Source organism: Paramisgurnus dabryanus, chromosome 6, assembly GCF_030506205.2.
Source record: "Paramisgurnus dabryanus chromosome 6, PD_genome_1.1, whole genome shotgun sequence".
Lineage (NCBI taxonomy): Eukaryota > Metazoa > Chordata > Actinopteri > Cypriniformes > Cobitidae > Paramisgurnus > Paramisgurnus dabryanus.
In genome coordinates, this window is record NC_133342.1 from 19,403,934 (window position 1) to 19,418,711 (window position 14,778).

Below are 14,778 nucleotides of genomic sequence, written 5' to 3' on the forward strand. Positions count from 1 at the left end.
ACTGTTTGATCCACAGAAGCAAACTTTGTTATTTTCCTGTTATTTCTGTTAAGCTGCTTTGATACAATCTGGATTGTAAAAAGCACTATATAAATAAAAGTGACTTGACTAAAGGTGAAGCAACTTACCTTTGCCAGTACAATGTTATTTTTCACAATTTGAAGGCTTGTAACGTTAGATGACCAAGTCGCGCACCCAGCCGCAGCAGAATGTTTCGTAGCTTTCCAATGACTTCAGGCTTTTAAATTCTTGCATAGTGTAATAACTGATGCCGAAAACCAAGTAATTAACAATTTCCAAATACGTGCAGTGGTAAAGAGTCTAGGTCTCTCTTCCATTCAGCTGCAGGCACCTCGTATGGATCAACGTTTTTAATATCCGCAAAGCTTCTCTAAATACCTCTGTTTGGCATTGGTTGTAAGCTTCTCCCTGTAAGGACCCTTTTGCCGCATTCTTCTCCATTTCTGCTAAATTTTCCTCGAAATTTATATTACAATTTCTGCTCTTTCCCGCTCCGTCTTTGAATTGATCATACACTGTTGCTCCTGGCAACCGTTAGCGTGCCCTCCCAAAATGGTGGACGGGCTCAATTTGTCACGTGACAGCAAGCTACCGTGACGCATGTCCTCATTCTCAATAGTGTGTGAATTCCATCTCCTGAGAATTTGTACATATTTTGCGAGTTGACAAATTCATATGAAGTGAATCGTACAAAAACATACGATTAAAACAACCCTTAAAAAAGCCTTGAACCCTAACCCCAACGTCACATGGATAAAAGCAAACCGTACAAAAACGTGGTTTTACGAATTAATACGAATTAGCCACTTCGTAAAATACTTACGAATTGCCATGAGATAGCAATGGTGAAATCAACAATATGTCACTTCACTTGAGATATTTAATAGTTACGAAAAAATCAAGATGTTTTAAGCACAAGAGTGAGACAGGTTACATTTATTTCAGTGTAAGTCTGAGTGACTTCAGGTTTCAGGCAGAACTCTGAAGAATGCATGACTGAGCCTCTTCCCACTCTTTTGATGCATGAGTAAAAGGCATAACATTTCGTTAACAGGGCAGATTGACTTAATACCCATCCGAGGACCACTCCAGATGGCTGCTGCCTCTCTCACAGCCTCTCGTCGTGTCGGAAAATAAACATCCGTAAATCACCACGATGGGAGTTTCTACAATCAACGATGCTGAAGTCATGGTCCGAATCACGTCTTCTCAGAGGACCTGCTGATTTTGTGGTGAATACTCTGTGCCGTTTAAAGCGATCTCCTGACAAAACATAACGTAGCTGTTTTAGACAAATGTGCTCTCGTGTTCATTTCTGAATTGATGTTTTTGGCTAAAAATCCCAGAATATGCCTAGGCACTAAAGAAGCGACACTTCTGCTTGCATACCTGCTTACAATGTCTATTTGTATCTTTAGAAACCATTACATGCATGTTTTAAGACTCCTGGGAGAACGGCGTCCTGTTTGTGGAGTCTTGTATCACTTTGAATGGCCACCATATTGCAATAGCCACATAAAGGAGTGTTTTTGTTGGAAAATAGGTGCTGCCCAATGCTTCTTTATGCCAAATCCATATGAATAGATGACCTGAAAGTAGATGGTGGTTATTGCAGTAAATAGAGCTCTTTGTGGATCTTTTACAAAAACATTCATTAATGCATTCATGTTTCTGCCATTTCAAATATGAGAAGTGACTCATGGGAGTGTTTTGGTTGCATGCACAATGGGATAAAGATTAAAGCGCTCTTATTGGTTTCGTTTCTGAAACTTTACATTCGTCAATTTTGTCTTAGAAATTCATACATGGGAATTAATGAAAAATAAGTGCAATGGACAATACAACCACCAAAGTGAAAGCACAGTAATATGTTTAAATTCATTGCCTGTTTGGTTTCTTTCAAAAATTAAGTAAGATAAAAATAAAGATTTATAGCTGACTGTTTACAGGGCATTATTATCAGAGGCGGACACTACTTTAGTATTTTTACTTTCTACATAAAAGTAAATTTTTAAGGATTCATATTTTATCTGTGTTTTTCTTTGGAAATTAGGTATTAAATCAATTTTAATATGCAATATAAAAGGAATACACCATATGATTCTATATGATTTAGAATGTAGTGAATATTTTTTTAGTAAAGTAAAGTAATTTTTTTTAATTTTATAAGACAAACACTGATAAAGCACAAATGCTTGAAAAATGTACTTAAAATACTCAAGTAGTGTCTGCCTCTGATTATTACAAGGTTTATGATGCTGTAAAAAATGCAGCATGAAGTTAAACAAGTCAATTCAACCTACACTCGGTGCTAAATAGCACTAAAAGTGGTTCACTGGCTCATAATCATTGGGGAACCATTTTAAGTGTCATATAGCACCTAAATGTAAAACCATATTGTGCTATGTAGAACCCTATGTGGTGCTAAAGTGGTGCTATATCACCCCCATATGGTCCCAGTCTCACGAAATTTATAGATATAGTCACGTATTTTTTTTAAATTCTTTTTTCGTGATATTGTCACAAATTTCCGCGTTTTTTCGTGATCGTATAACAAATTCCTGTTTTCGTGTGATTATCACGTATTGGTTACATAACTGTTTTGTCCTATTTTCTTACCATTGTCCCTTCGGTTTAGGGTTAGATTTACATAAAATGACATCCCTAACCAAACCCAACTATAACCCTAACGCCAGGCGACATATAAAAAAATAAATTCGTTATACGATCATGAAAAAACGCTTAAATTCGTATATCACGAAAAAAGAATCAAAAAAATATGTGACTACATCACGAAACCTCGTGAGACTGTAGCAGCGTATATAGCACTAAAAATGGTTCCCCTATGATTACAAATTAAGTTAAACAATTTCAACTTGTTTTTATAAGTGGTGTCAACTTTTCTTAAGTCAAAACTTAAAATAAGATACTGTATATTGAGCCCTAAAATTGGCAATGGCAAAATCACCAATATGCCACTTTACAGATTTAATAGTTAAGTTAAACACAAGAGTGAGACAGGTTACATTTATTTCAGTGTAAGTCTTTACTAGAGTGACTTCAGGTTTCAGCACAACATAAACAAAAATGACTGAGTGCATGTGAAATCCTCATTCCATCCTGTATGCAACCAAAACACGAGTCACCTCCCCTAATATCCTGAAGTGCCAGAAACATGAATGCTATTAAGGTTTTTTTTTGTTAAAGTTTCCACAGAGAGCTCGATTTACTGCAATAGCAACAATATCAGAAGTGGAATTTGTGGCAGATTTGTGTACAAAATATAATTTTATGCTTTAGGACTTTTCTGCTCGTATATTGCAGTAAGATGTGATGTGCTTTAAGAAAAATATGTGAAACATTATGATTTTCTTCCTTGCTGTTATACAGATTTTGTCTTTTTGTAAAACTGGGGACAGATTTTAGGAAAAAGCTTTATTTGGTTCTTTTACTGTATATAAAACAAATATACAAAATACATTTTTACTGAAAAAATATCCTTTTTATATCTGGATCATATATTTTCTAGGCTATCACATCTTATAACACTGTAAAAAGTCAATTTTTTTTCAACTTAATGTTTCACTTTTTACTTTAGGTAAAAATGTAAGTTGAATAAACTTACATTTTTAGGTGTTACCAATTGAAGTAACTTTTTAAGTTAAACTTTTAACTTTTTACAGTGTAGTAAAACAGAAAAGTCCAAGGACTTAAGTTATATTCCATATACAAATCTGCCACAAATTTCCCTGCTTACTTTACACCCAAACGTATATTTACATGTGAACGTATACAACACAGGAGAAAACTGTTAGAAAAACACACTTTAGTAGTCCCAGACTTAACCTTTAATGGTCTTGTGAATGATTTGGTAAGAGGTAAACTGAAGGGTTTCTCTGGATCTTTATGTGCTTTTTGGTCATAGTCCATTAAACCTACAGACCCACGGCTCTGCTCACATGCTACCCAAAGGTTCTGTACTAACAAAAAGTGATCGGATATTGCCGTAAATCAGTTTCTGTGGAAACCTAAAGTTTGACTTTCATTCAAAGGGCAAAAAGAAATAATGGGCAAAGGTGTTTTAGCATATCGAGCTTTCATGGTCCATCGTGAGTTTTAATGAGGAGGTGATTTATTAAAGAAACTACATTTCTATGCTTAATGCAACGAGTCTGGAGTTGATGGCAAAGGTAGATGTTACTGGCAGTCACCCACTGGTTTTCTGGAAAAGTTTACATTGAATGTACAGTATATGCAAGCAGTCAGTTTGACAGACAGCCATCCCAGCGGGAACGTAGAGGCTACTCTTACTGGTTTCAGGGTCGCGTGCTCATGAAGAAGGAGTCCAGGAATACAAGCACACAGTCTGTCATTTACTAGCAGGGGGCAAAATACCACAACGAAGGTTCGTGTTTTCAAACGAATCACACACAGGACGGTGGTTTGACGGTTATGATCGTGACCCAAGCCCAGCTTGTTGAGCAGGAGGAGAACCTTCACTGATTCGAGTTTAAGTGAAGTTCTCATAAAATTGAAGCATTCATGACATGTTTCCATCCCGAGGATATTTCATTCTAAGAGGTGGTCTGTTTTATCCATCTTGATCTTTATTGATCACAGAATTGCTTACCGACTGATTATGAGGTCTGATTCGCCCAGAATACGGCGGTTCATTAACTAATCAATCTCATGTGCTCCAGTCAGCCGTAAGTAAGTCTGAATCTGTTGTAATTGGCTCTCGATATGTTTAGAATCCCTCTGCTTCTCCAGTGTGTGTCTTGTATTCCTCAAGTCTCCATAAATAACGCTTAATTGAAACTGTCCAGCTGTCAGAATGATTACACGCTTTAGTCCGCCGTTTGGCGGCGAGAGACAGAAATCTATGCGTGCTTGGTTAAACACTACAAGTTTGTGGGGAATTCTTCACTTTTATGGCCAACATAATCATGCCACTGGAAAAGGCCGGGTGAGCAACTTACAGAAAGCCTCGACGTACACCTGCGTGTAGGGCACCAGGGCGATGCTCGTGGCGCGGTTATCTGCCTCATTAAACAAGTAGTGAAACCTTTCCATTTGGCAGATGAAGAACAATTTAAGGTGTGTTTTATCAGTTTGAGGAAGGTTAGGGAGGAGTGGTGGTTTTGAACTAATCCACCGTTGGAAATCCGACAATGGCCTGCTAATGGACTGTTAGCAAAATCACAATTGAGGTTACACAGATGCGGTAACGTAGGACAAGTTTATAAAAGAATAAATAAAAAATGTGTGCCGGCACAAAAGCAGCCTGTTTCTGGAACCCGTCTTTGGAATTGAACCAAACGTTCCCATTTCTATAATTCTGTTGATTTATTGGTACTATAAAAACATTAAAATTGTGTGCTTTTTGTCATCGAACACAAGAGCGTTCATTGTAAAATATTTGTCTTTGAAATGTTTCAACTCAAATTTCAATAAATACTCTTTAAATTTAGATTTATGACCTATATAAACTGATGGATTCATAATCAATCTGTATCTTAACATCTCCATTGTATACACTTAACAAGAGTGTGAGATCTCAGGAGATGAATCAATTTACTCTGACTGAAGTTTCTTGACTAACTCTGGCTCCGATCATTGCATGGTTTGGCAAAAGGTGTGCAGGCTCTTTGCCGTCCAAAGCGAAGGTGTGGCCCTCTCGAGACCATTACGAGTGCACTTCTTAACCTTTTAGCACTCATCGTGAGTTAGTCTACTTAAAAAGCTATGTTTGACACAACCTCATATAAAATAACTTCCTTCTTTTGTAAACATGGGAGTAGTTATTGGAATGTCTTGTTTCTCTCGCTGACCACAAATGGTTGTTCTGTTTTGAGAGGTAATGAAGGACAGATCTTGACTATGGTTCAAGCAGCGGTCTGACAGGGAGGATGAAGTATGCTTTGTTTGATTTTAGGCTTTTGTTTGTAGTTAACATCAACATTGTTCTTGCGCTGATTCTAGTGCTCTACTTAGCGACCGAATCACGAAAGCACCGATTCTTTTGTTTCCAGCCGCTTTATTTAAATCGAAAAGTTATTTTAAATCCTTGTTCACAGCTCTGCTTGGGCTAGCCATATTTTTGTTGGCATCTTCAGTGCACGCGTGTCCACGCATTCAAAATGTCCTAGTCTGTTTAACGCACTCCGGCCTGGCTGTTCAGAATCAGATAGCCCTTTAATAGCAATGACGTCAGCCCATGAAGGAACCTGACCTCTTGTAAAGCCACAGAGCCTGGGCTTCCTACCCAGGCAGCTCCTTCGCACAAAACCATACAAATAAAGTGTCCAAATCTCTTTGTTGGTTCTATTCTAGCTTCTTTCTATGCATTATAAATCAATTACGGACAGCTAAAAGAAATACACCATTTGACATTTGGACAAGCTGTGACTGACCAATAAAATAATATCCTCCGCTGATACATGGAAACTTAAAGTGGAAAATGGTGGTTTCCTGCTTTAAACGTATGACTGTAATTTCATCATTAAAAAACTAAATAGCTCAGCAGGTGGATTATTACATTTTGTCTTAAACTCTGTGGAGAGCGGTATGGATAGGGATCGTGAAAAAGACCACACACTAGCAAAAATAGATGTCAGGTTTTTGGAGTACTACATATGGTAGTGTACATAGATTGGTTATAATAGAGAGAGACAACCACATTGTAGTTCTAGCGTAGTTGTTCACCCGCCACATGACTTTGAAAGTATGAAGGAGGACACTAAAAAAAATGCTTATTTTGCAGCTCCCCTAGAGTTAAACATTTGATTTTTACCGTTTTGGAATCCATTCAACTGATCTCAGGGTCTGGCGGTACCACTTTTAGCATAGCTTAGCATAAACCATTGGTCTGATTAGACCATTAGCATTGCACTAAAAAATTACCAAAGAGTTTCGATATTTTTCCTATTTAAAACTTCTGTAGTTACATTGTGTACTAAGACTGACAGAAAATTAAAAGTTACAACTTTGCTGCTGTGTAATATCATTGCGCCTGCTGCAGCCATGTTACGACAGCAAAGTCATTAATTATTACGCCAGAATGAGAGTGTAGTTCCTAGCCAAATTGGCCTAGAAAACCGCAAGTTTTAATGTAACTTTCTTATGAAGAGTCATGTATTAAATAAGAAAAATATCGAAACTCTTTGGTTATTTTTTAGCGTGATGCTAATGGTCTAATTAGATTCAATAAGCTATGCTAAAAGTGATACTGCCATACCCGAAGATCGGCTGAATGGATTTCAAAACGGTAAAAATCTAATGTTTAACTCTAGGGGAGCTGGAGTGTCCCTTTAAACGGCAGGTATAGTGTGTGTGGACTTCTGTCCCTCATGCTTGCTAGGCAGCTATCCAAGTTAACCCCAGAAACTCTGTTGTTACTCATCAGTTCTACTGAGTGCTGGTGAAAATAAATTTTACTTCCTCTTCTTGCTTCCAGAGGAAAGCTAGGTCACCTCTTTTCTGCGAAACCCGTGTGGGGAACTTGAGGTGCTTTGCATTGATCCTTTTGAGAGGTTGACCCACAGATCACCTCCTTTACTTGCAAACGTTAACTTTCCTCAGGAACACTTAGACATTTAAATCATTGTAAAGCCCCGGGTTAGGTTCAATGTCAGGAACAAATCTAAACTTGGATTGGAAATGTTCGAGTGCATAGAACTACCTGGACTTGTTTCAGAGGTCTAATCCAAAGTTCAATCTTGTAGTACAATTTTCAAAAAAAATAAATCGTAGTCCTACTTCACCTCACTTAAGTCAAATTGAGAACACATCTTTGCTGTGGAGATTCCACGTCTGCAAGTGATTAATGTCAGAACATGAGCCACAATGGGGCACCAAATCAATACATGAAGAGAAATCATCCATTAATATAACATAATGCATATCATTATGTAGGAATTGGGGCGGGGGGTTCGTCACAATTATTTGTTTTTTAACATAAACATTTGAAGTGCATGAAAGAACATTTTAATGCACTCTCACAGTATGTGTTTGCTGGATATGAATGGAGTTGATTCACGACTGGCCAGGACACTGCGAATAGTGTATTATTATTATAATCGAATGTTTTCTTATGCTGAAAATCTCCAAATGTTAACATACGTCTTCACATTAATTCGACCCCAAGACATGAGTCCATGTACGTGGGATCCACTGACTCTCTGTTTCAATCTTCTTGAGTTGGTCTCTCAGCTCAGTAAAAGCCATAGCCAGGTCATCATTGATGATGATTTTCTCAAACAAGTGGCTGTATTTACTCTCCATGGCTTGGGCACTGGTAATCATATCATTAAAGTCTTTTTCCTGTAAAAAAAAAAAACAAAAATAAAAAAATCTGTATGGTAGTACTGTGTTATTTAATTAATCTTCAAAAGAATCTTATTTTTTGTGTGGCAGTTTCTAAATCCACAGGATTTTTATTTGGTCTGGACATAAGAACCTTGAAGGATTCGTTTTCTGAAAAATTGCACAGTGATGAGTCAAAGAAAAGTCTTCATCATACTGCATCAATTACATGCAGTAATATTTTCCTAATATTTTTCATATAAATTTCAAATAAAATCCAAATAAAAATGGCAGAAAAATGCTCACACTGGGGTGGTACACTTTTAAAAAGTAGGGGAGAACCGGGGCAAAAGTAACTAACGCGGGACGAAAGTAACAAAGCAATTTTCTCCGAGCCCTGATAACGTTTGCATCCCAAACTATGACAGCATCTTTAGTACACAAACCCATGAAAGAGCTGACAAATATTGTGTTATTTACTCACTGTTTTCCGTGTGTAGATTAATTCCTAAAGCTGTCTTTTTTTACTTATATCACGTTGTGTTTTTCATTTCACGTGTTAAAGTACTGATCAATCTACAGGTTATTTAGTGACCTAACAGATCCTGAAGTTTCACTTTTCTGAGTTTTTCAAAATAAAAGTAAATCGTGTTTAAGCTGCTAATATTGTTGTATATGTTGAAAATTGATATTATTCTAATTTGATTTAATTTCATTTTCATAGTGTTCAAACTGTTGAAAACTTTTATTCTCAACAATTTAAGTTTGTACTGTTGGGTGCTTTTGTACGTAGCGTTAGTATGGAGCCCCTAAGGCAGGGGTGTCCAAAGTCGGTCCTGGAGGGCCGGTGTCCTGCAGAGTTTAGCTAAAACTTCCCTCCCCACACCTGCCTCAAAGTATCCAGTCTGCCTAAGACCTTGGGGCTGTTTACACTTGGTATTAAGATGTGTTTTCATCGATCTGATCACAAGTGGACGAGAGAGACACATTGCGTTTACACCTGGTATTTAAATCCGTCTCTTTTGTCCACTTTCGACCGCATCTGTCCTGAATACTGTGAGGGGGTGGTCTGTGAGACGGTGGGCGAGTCTCTCTGCTGTCATTCAAACGCGAGCGGGAGTAATTATGAGTTTATATGGACGCAAACTTATATTATGTCAGGGCCAGCTGCTTGTTTAGCAAGTATACATGCTGCACAGTGTTTTGTACGTTTATTTGTTGGAGCTTTCTCTGAATTTTCAGCGCAATTGATGAAATAGGATCGCGCAACTTTCACGCTTTCAAAACGAAACTACGGAGAACACCCCGCAGTAGTTTTATCAATAAAAGGCTAAAAATAGCGCTGTTCACCGTATGTTCACGGCAGAAGTCAAAAAAGACGTAAAATTAGTGTTTAATACCTCAGATTAGATAAATGGGCGGAGAGAAGGCGGTCGCATGTGGCTGTTCGAACGCATTCAACCACATTGCGTTCCGCAACTCCAAAGCGATCCGATCGAAAGTGGTTTCGACTACCTCTGAATGTGGTTGAAAGTGGTCAAAAGTGGACGCGTTCAAAACGTTTTGAACACCGTTTACACCTGGCATTAACGTCGTCCACTTGTGATCCGATCGACGAAAACGCATGTTAATGCCAAGTGTAAACAGCCTCCTTGATTAGCTGGATCAGGTGTGTTTGATTAGGGTTGGAATAAAACTCTGCAGAGACACCGGCCCTCCAGGAGCAGGAGTGGACACCCCGGGCCTAAGGGGACATGGAGCAAAAATTAAATAAAGTTTAGTTTCAAGTGCTCACGTGAAACTTTCATGTGCTCACGCAAAACCTTCATGTGCAAAATAAAAAAAAAAGTTTTTAGTTTTGCGTGCTCACGTGAAAGCGAAAGTTTCACGTGTGCGTGATAGTATCATGTGAACGCGCGATAGTTTCATGTGAGCACGCGATACTAAACTTAAAAAAAAAGTCTGCACATGAAGGTTTTACATGAGCACATGAAAGTTTTACGTGAGCACATGAAACTAAACGTTAGATTTTTTTACTCCAATGTCACCTTAGTGGCTCGGTACTTTTGAAGCATTTGATAAAACTGAAATTTTTAAATGAAAATGTAATTTAATATGTTTTTTTACAAAGATAAATTACAAAATATGTTTGCAGTTACATATTAATGAGGTCATAGTCATGTATACTTAATAAAAACCTGCTAAGTGTAATACAAAAATCTATCTTGTTTTGTTGTGTTACTTTTGTCCCTGCAGGACAAATTCACTACTTGTGTTTAAAGTGAAATTATACTGAAGTCGTTTTACATTTTTACAAAATTCCACCTGGTACTGATAGACCACACTTGTAAGTTATTTACCCCAGTAAAAATATATCTCTATCTATAACATTATCTTTTAAAATTAAGTTTTTCTGAAAAATGGTACTTTCGCAGCTGCTCTCCCCTGCTCTCACCTTTGCACCTACAGAGTTCATGTTAGTACCTCAAAAATACAAAATGTTACCAAATGTATACATATCAGTACCTATTGCATCTTAAAACTTCTTTTAAAGGGTACTGCTCCAGTGACGCTTGAGACCTATTTTTCTGACAGTGTACGTTCAAGATTGTATTAACTTTCTTTGTCTACATACATTAATAACCATTAAAAAACATAAGTTAAGATGCTTATCTATCTATCTATCTATCTATCTATCTATCTATCTATCTATCTATCTATCTATCTATCTATCTATCTATCTATCTATCTATCTATCTATATACAGTAGCAGTCCTCATAAATGGGCTTTTTATAGTCTGCTTATTATACTGTATGATTTATAATTGATTCACCCTTAAAAATCTGCCGTATCGAGCTGTAAAAAACCCCCAAACTATACTGATTTTTTACATATCTACAAGCGCACACAGTCATACACTCCAGACTTTCAAAGTATCTGACTGCAAACACGAACACAGGTGGCTGCGGCAGGAAACCACAATCATTATTATCTCTTACCGTAAATGTTTTTGTGGATTTCTGCTCATTTGGATTTGACAGAACTTTTGCTTTTCTTCGGCTCAGTTTCAAGCACTCAATTGATGGGGGCTTCACAAATACAACGTAGGGTTTAAACTCCGAAGTGTATAGGGTTGCTATAACCTATTAAATATGGAGATAAAACGTATAGACACATTTATATTTGGCACTTTGGTACATTCAAGCTATACATTCAATCAGTATTGTATACTGTATATTCCCTGCGAATCAAAACCATTCCCTTGCAGTTGTTGCTCTGCCACAGGAACACGGTAAACTAAACAGCAACATACGAGTACTACTCCTCAAAATAACACTGTTGTTTAGACATTGGCCTCAAATTAATTTTTCCATGTTGTTGTGACATTTCCATTTAAGCTCCTTTCACCAGTTCCAAATGAAAAGGTCATGGTCAAGAACATCTGTAAGCAGTAGAATGAAACACTTGACCATTTCCCAATATCTTTCTCAAAAGCCTTTCGCATCAGCCATGCATAATTTCAAATATGCAGCCGTGTAGTATGTTCATTAATACAGTGAGAATGTTTCTATAAATGTTTAAAAGCTGATGAAAAATAATCAGACCACAGGAAATGTACCAACTGGAGTGGAGTTGACAGAAGCTCCCTGTCCAGAATGACATAATTCCTGCCCTTGAGTCTATATTCCAAAGTCAACAGATATGACATGTAATATGGGGCTCCTTGGCTCTCTCAGACTCTGTTTATCCCTCTTTCCATAGTTCTCTCTCTCTCTCTCTCTCTCTCTCTCTCTCTCAAATCTTGCTCTAATTGTGGTATTTGTGTTATATGCTGAATGCGTGGTACTTTAATAATATGAAATGAAATATATACAATAATACATTCTTCAGGTGGTTTTGGTGTTGATAACACTTGTACATGGATATCTGATCCACGTGAAATATTTTTTACTTACATGTGGCTCCACATCGAGCAGACACACCTTGCCCTCCGCTAGGACCCTGCGCACCGAATCCACGCTCGTACCATAGTAGTTGCCATTGTGTTCACCGTACTCCAAAAACCTAAGTGAAACATTTCAGAGAGGATTAAATGGATGGAGCATTTAAACCCTTTTAATATCTGGAGCGTTTCGGATTTGTTAGCCAAGTTCTGGCTATAACTTAAAATAACAAAATAAATCATATATGAAAGACATTTAAGGATATATAAACATACATCTGTAGGTGATGTATTCCAGTTTGTTGTAGTATATCTTTGGCATGTTTAACATGTTTTATGAAAATACATTCACTGTGCAGTAATATGTGTTACTTGATGTGTCTGACTCCCGTAATCTCTCATTCTGGTGACATTTAGAGTAAGTTGAGTAGTATATTTCAGAGGAACATCCTTCCAGACTTCCAGTTTTGGCACAGTATGTTTTTATCCAATTTCTTGTGTTACACTTTGAATAGAAGCCAACTTTTTGATCATACATTTGAAGAATGATGCCAAAACACCCAACCAGGAACAATAAAGCATTAACAACATCAGATGTATTCTAATAAATTAAGTGGTTTATCATTTTGTGCCTGTGATACCTCGTCCTCCGTTATCAAGCTTGACATAAATATAACTTGTACTGTGCACACGCATCATGCTTTACACAGTAATATCTTTTGAAAGTAAACTTACAAGGAGAATCAGAAATGGAAAACATTTTTACTGTAAAGTTGTGGTTTGTCGTAAACTTTCCTTCACTTTATTCTTACATTTGTATCAAAGCAAAATCAATGTGTTAAAATGCAGATTGAGTTCTGATGTAAGTATGATCCTACTGCTAAGTTACTTCTGACTGTAAGTCGGGCTTTAACATTTGGCTCCAAGGCATTTATGATAATCAAAGATGATGGTAAACCGTTAAAGTGATTCAAAAAGCAGCCTGTGTTTCCTCTCTCTGGAAAGTCGGTCTGTCTGCTTTCTGTCATTACTGTCTCACTCTTTTTGACTTTTGTCTCTGTGTCTAACTAACAAGACAAAAAGTCATTTCAAACCACAAAGGGCTCTGAAAATATCCTTTTAGTTGAATATAATGTGACATTGTTCACAGACACATGCTTTTGAGATTTCCCCTCGCTTTGAGTGAAAATGGGAGGAATAAGAGAGTATCAGTTTAGGCTGTGATCTGGTTTTAAAGCGTTAACAAGGATTAAATGTGTGATTAAAAATCCAGAAACATTTTTAAAAACAGAAATGTGTCCCTCAGCTTCTTGTAAATCTTGTTTACGTTACACTTTTAGTTTTCTCTCAGACCAATGATCTATAGTGTTTTTACGTCACTTTTGGTATCAGCTCGGATTGCTTGGAACCCCAACCGAGGTGGTACGAAAAAAGTATTGGGTACAATGTACTGCACCCGATGGAAAAGCTCCCAAAAGTAAGCTGACCGACCCAAACTAAACCAAACTGTTAGGTACCATGCAATGGAAAAGCGCCATTTGTTAGTGGATACTGTATGCTCATGACATAATTTCATCATTGATACTAGCAAATTTCACTTTTTTAATGCATGACGCCTTTTTGTTTCTTTATTTATGTTAACATTTTAAACAATGAAAAAATAAGTAAAACAAAAGTTTTAAGGAGACTATATCAAAACGTAGCCCTCCAGATTGTGGTAGCCCTTGCTCACAAAAAGGTTGGAGACCCCTGTTGAGTCTTTTTTTCTTGCCCTCTCTATTCTATTTTATTCTTTTTAGTACTTTATCTATATGAAAGTGCTGTGTAACATAAAAAAGCTATTTAAATTAAGCTTTTATTTTTTTTTACAAAAGGATCGTTTTATTTTACATAATGAGATTATCTGTATTTTTAAACATGACACTACTAAACATAGTTGCACACCGAACAAAAGAGGTTAAACAAGCAAGCAGTGCAAAACAACTTAACACACAACCCAAAGTAGCCTCTACAATAATCTCTAACATGGGTTGGGTAGTACACATGAGCCGTTTGCTTACTTGTGGTTAAGAATATCTTTCTCAAATGTGTGTTTGGACACAAAGTGATACTCCACCCCATCTTTTTCTTGCTTTTTCTGCTCCCGAGTGGTATCTGTTGAAAAGAAAATACTGGCAATATCCAAACGCTTTAATGCAATAAAGATCCAATTTAACTGCTTAATACACAGCTTCGTAATGTTAACGTGATGCAACGGTTTTATGTAACAGCACAGTTGGACTTTTTGGAACTGATTTTGAGTCCACTGACGTTTAACATGACGAAGGCAGTCTGGTAGCATCTGGTCCAAAACTTTCTAGGGGTTATGTAGTATAAGACTTAGTTTAACTACACTCTCAGAAAAGAAAGGACATAATTGTACCTTTAGGGGTACAATGGCTTGTCACTGGGGCTGTACCCTCAAGGGTACAGTTTTTGTACCCTTAGCAGAGGGTACAAATTTGTACCC

The 14,778-nt window shown here is 37.1% G+C and overlaps 1 protein-coding gene across 1 annotated transcript in view; it reads right to left on the minus strand.

Annotated features, from left to right (window-relative positions):
• Positions 1-8,149: 8,149 nt before the first annotated feature.
• mpp7b (MAGUK p55 scaffold protein 7b) overlaps positions 8,150-14,778 on the minus strand; it is a 55,719-nt gene continuing 49,090 nt past the window's right edge. Inside the window, exons 12-15 of the mRNA XM_065269968.2 lie at positions 14,330-14,423; positions 12,283-12,391; positions 11,326-11,469; positions 8,150-8,343 (exon numbers count right to left, since the gene is read on the minus strand). Coding sequence (XP_065126040.2) covers positions 8,152-8,343; positions 11,326-11,469; positions 12,283-12,391; positions 14,330-14,423 — 539 coding nt within the window. The 3' untranslated portion in view covers positions 8,150-8,151. The remainder of the gene's footprint in view (positions 8,344-11,325; positions 11,470-12,282; positions 12,392-14,329; positions 14,424-14,778) is intronic.